At 27.3% G+C, this 2,496-nt stretch overlaps 1 protein-coding gene across 1 annotated transcript; it reads left to right on the top strand.

Annotated features, from left to right (window-relative positions):
• Positions 1 to 866: 866 nt before the first annotated feature.
• On the top strand, positions 867 to 2,255 carry OCT59_000768 (uncharacterized protein; the record flags this gene model as incomplete). Its single annotated transcript, XM_066139089.1, has 5 exons — positions 867 to 969; positions 1,139 to 1,215; positions 1,305 to 1,478; positions 1,546 to 1,917; positions 1,980 to 2,255. 5 exons carry the CDS (start codon positions 867 to 869, stop codon positions 2,253 to 2,255), a joined length of 1,002 nt encoding a protein of 333 aa, XP_065988524.1.
• Positions 2,256 to 2,496: the final 241 nt, after the last annotated feature.

The raw sequence follows: 2,496 nt of genomic DNA, 5'->3' as shown, positions 1-2,496 counted from the left end.
CTTATAAAATTTGAATATTTATTGCGAAATATTTCGGATCTAGAAATATTGTAGGCTTTGCATGAAAGATTGTCATTTATCTATTAACTTTAATGTAAACGAAAACCTTATAAAATTTGAATATTTATTGCAAAATATTTCGGATCTAGAAATATTGTAGGGCTTTGCATGAAAGATTGTCATTTATCTATTAACTTTAATGTAAACGAAAACCTTATAAAATTTGAATGTTTATTCGGATCTAGAAATATTGTAGGGCTTTGCATGAAAGATTGTCATTTATCTATTAACTTTGTTGTAAATGTAACAAAAATCTTATATTTATTGCGATCTAGAAATATATAGGCTTTGCATGAAATTAAACTTGTTGTGTAGTCGATCATTACGCATAATGATCAAATAATTTTTTTTAACAAACAACAGTATATAGAAAGATTTACAAACAATAAAATATATAAATATGCATTGTTTCTGTTCATCTTCTGTAGGCTTGGTCCTCATCTTTTTTGTCTGCAGATTTAGTCTCTCGAACGTCTTGCTCATTTTTCATTTCATGCCTTTTTTCTTCTACTGGATTTGCAAATGTTCCCAGATTTTTTTTTTTTTTTAGAAATATATGCAAGTTCATGTCTTTTCTATTTCTTTTTCACACCCCTTAACAAATCCTTTCAAAAAAAAAAAAAAAATTTTGCAACGCAATGCAAGTCTACTAACAGAAAAAAAACTCATGCTATTGTTTCACAGGCATCCTTCAAACTCTCCTTTATCCATTAACCAACCCTTTCTTTTCTCTCTCAATTCATTCGTTAAACTCCTTTCTTCTCTTCTATCTGTTAAATTTCTCTTTTTTTTTCATTTTTTCAATCATGGACAAAAATAATAATAATAATAAAAAAAAAAACACTGAAACAGTCGAGCATGTAGACAAACGGAGAAAAACCGACGAATCTTCTGATGAATTAATTAATGGTTGATTAAATTATATATTTTTGAAAAATAAAAATAATTATTACTAATATATTATTATTTATATTATTTATATTCTACTGTTATAAAGAAGCTTTAACGAAAATATTGCGCCAGAATACAAAAATTTTATCCAAACTGGATATAATTATTTCCAACTAAAAGGCTTTAGAAAATAGAGTATCGAAAGTAGAAGAATCGGTCGATAAAAATAATGATAGTAATCAAGGGGATGAAGAATATATAAAGGTAAGACCCAAAAATACAAATATTTACGTAAATCATGGATGAACATTTAGTAGTAATTCCTCATTAAATCATTATATTCTTGATTATAGAAAATAATCAAAGAAGTTGCTAAAAAGTTACTTGAAGCTTCAATATATCCTACCCCCGATGAACTTCGAGAGTTCACTAATAATTATATGAATGAAAACTACGATAATTTTATTAAACGGTTTAATAGATATGATAAATGGATTATATTTTATGAAAAAAACATTGCTTCTCCCGTAAGTTTTGAGAAATTACGATTTTACATTAATTTATTGAAATTTAAATTTAAAATCTTTTCTTTAGCTTCTAGCTAAACATCGTAGTGCCCGGGGTTCTTTAGCTTCTAAAGTGAAAGACATAATGTATGTCGTTTTTAAAGAATTTAACCTTCCCACAATCCCTGCCATAAACACGGCATTAAAGGAAAGCGAAATAAGAAAATGGAAAGGGAGCCCAGCTGTGAAAAATTGTTACGGTAATTTATTCAAAAAAATCAAGAATCCAGATCTGGAGACATATATGTCAAGAATCCTCCAAATACTTAAAGGCAAAAATCAATTATCTAATATGCAAATTGCATATGCAATAAGTATTTGTGAAATTATTTTAAATCCGAAAAATTTACATATTCAGGTTACAGAATCTGTCATAAAACCCGTTTTAACGAAGAATTTGGTAAGCATTAGAAATTTGAATAAATAGTAATATTTAAAAACTAATTTTGTTTTACTTCTTAGAAAAAAATTACAAGTAAGGATAATTATTCATATTCCGATAATGACGAAATAGAAGCTTCCCAAGAAGCTGAAGAGACAAACAAAGGAGTTGATGAAGCAGCAGAAGTTGATGAAGCAGAAGAAGTAGCTGACGAAGCAGAAGAAGTATTACAAGAAGAGGAAGAAAACGAGATAAGAGAAGAAGACGAGGAGGAAGGCGGAAGAATTTATATAAGTAGTACGGATGAAGAGACAAAAGAAAGAATGAGGCGATTAAAAAAACAATATAAAAAATAAAATAATAATTGACTACGCATATATTTTTTATATTTTAATATCCCCCCATATATTTTAATATCCCATTTATTTTAATAAAGGAGATAATTTTCAAGTCAATAAATAAATACATGTTCGGGTAAAATATATTTGATCATTATGTAGTTGGCCACTTTATTTTGTGTAAATGTGAAATATTACGATTGTAATAAATAAAAATGATTATTTTAGAAACTTGAATTACCAGATGAGATAAGTTACG

The sequence above is a fragment of the Rhizophagus irregularis genome, chromosome 1, assembly GCF_026210795.1.
Source record: "Rhizophagus irregularis chromosome 1, complete sequence".
NCBI lineage: Eukaryota > Fungi > Glomeromycota > Glomeromycetes > Glomerales > Glomeraceae > Rhizophagus > Rhizophagus irregularis.
This window is presented reverse-complemented; position numbering and strand designations above follow the sequence as displayed.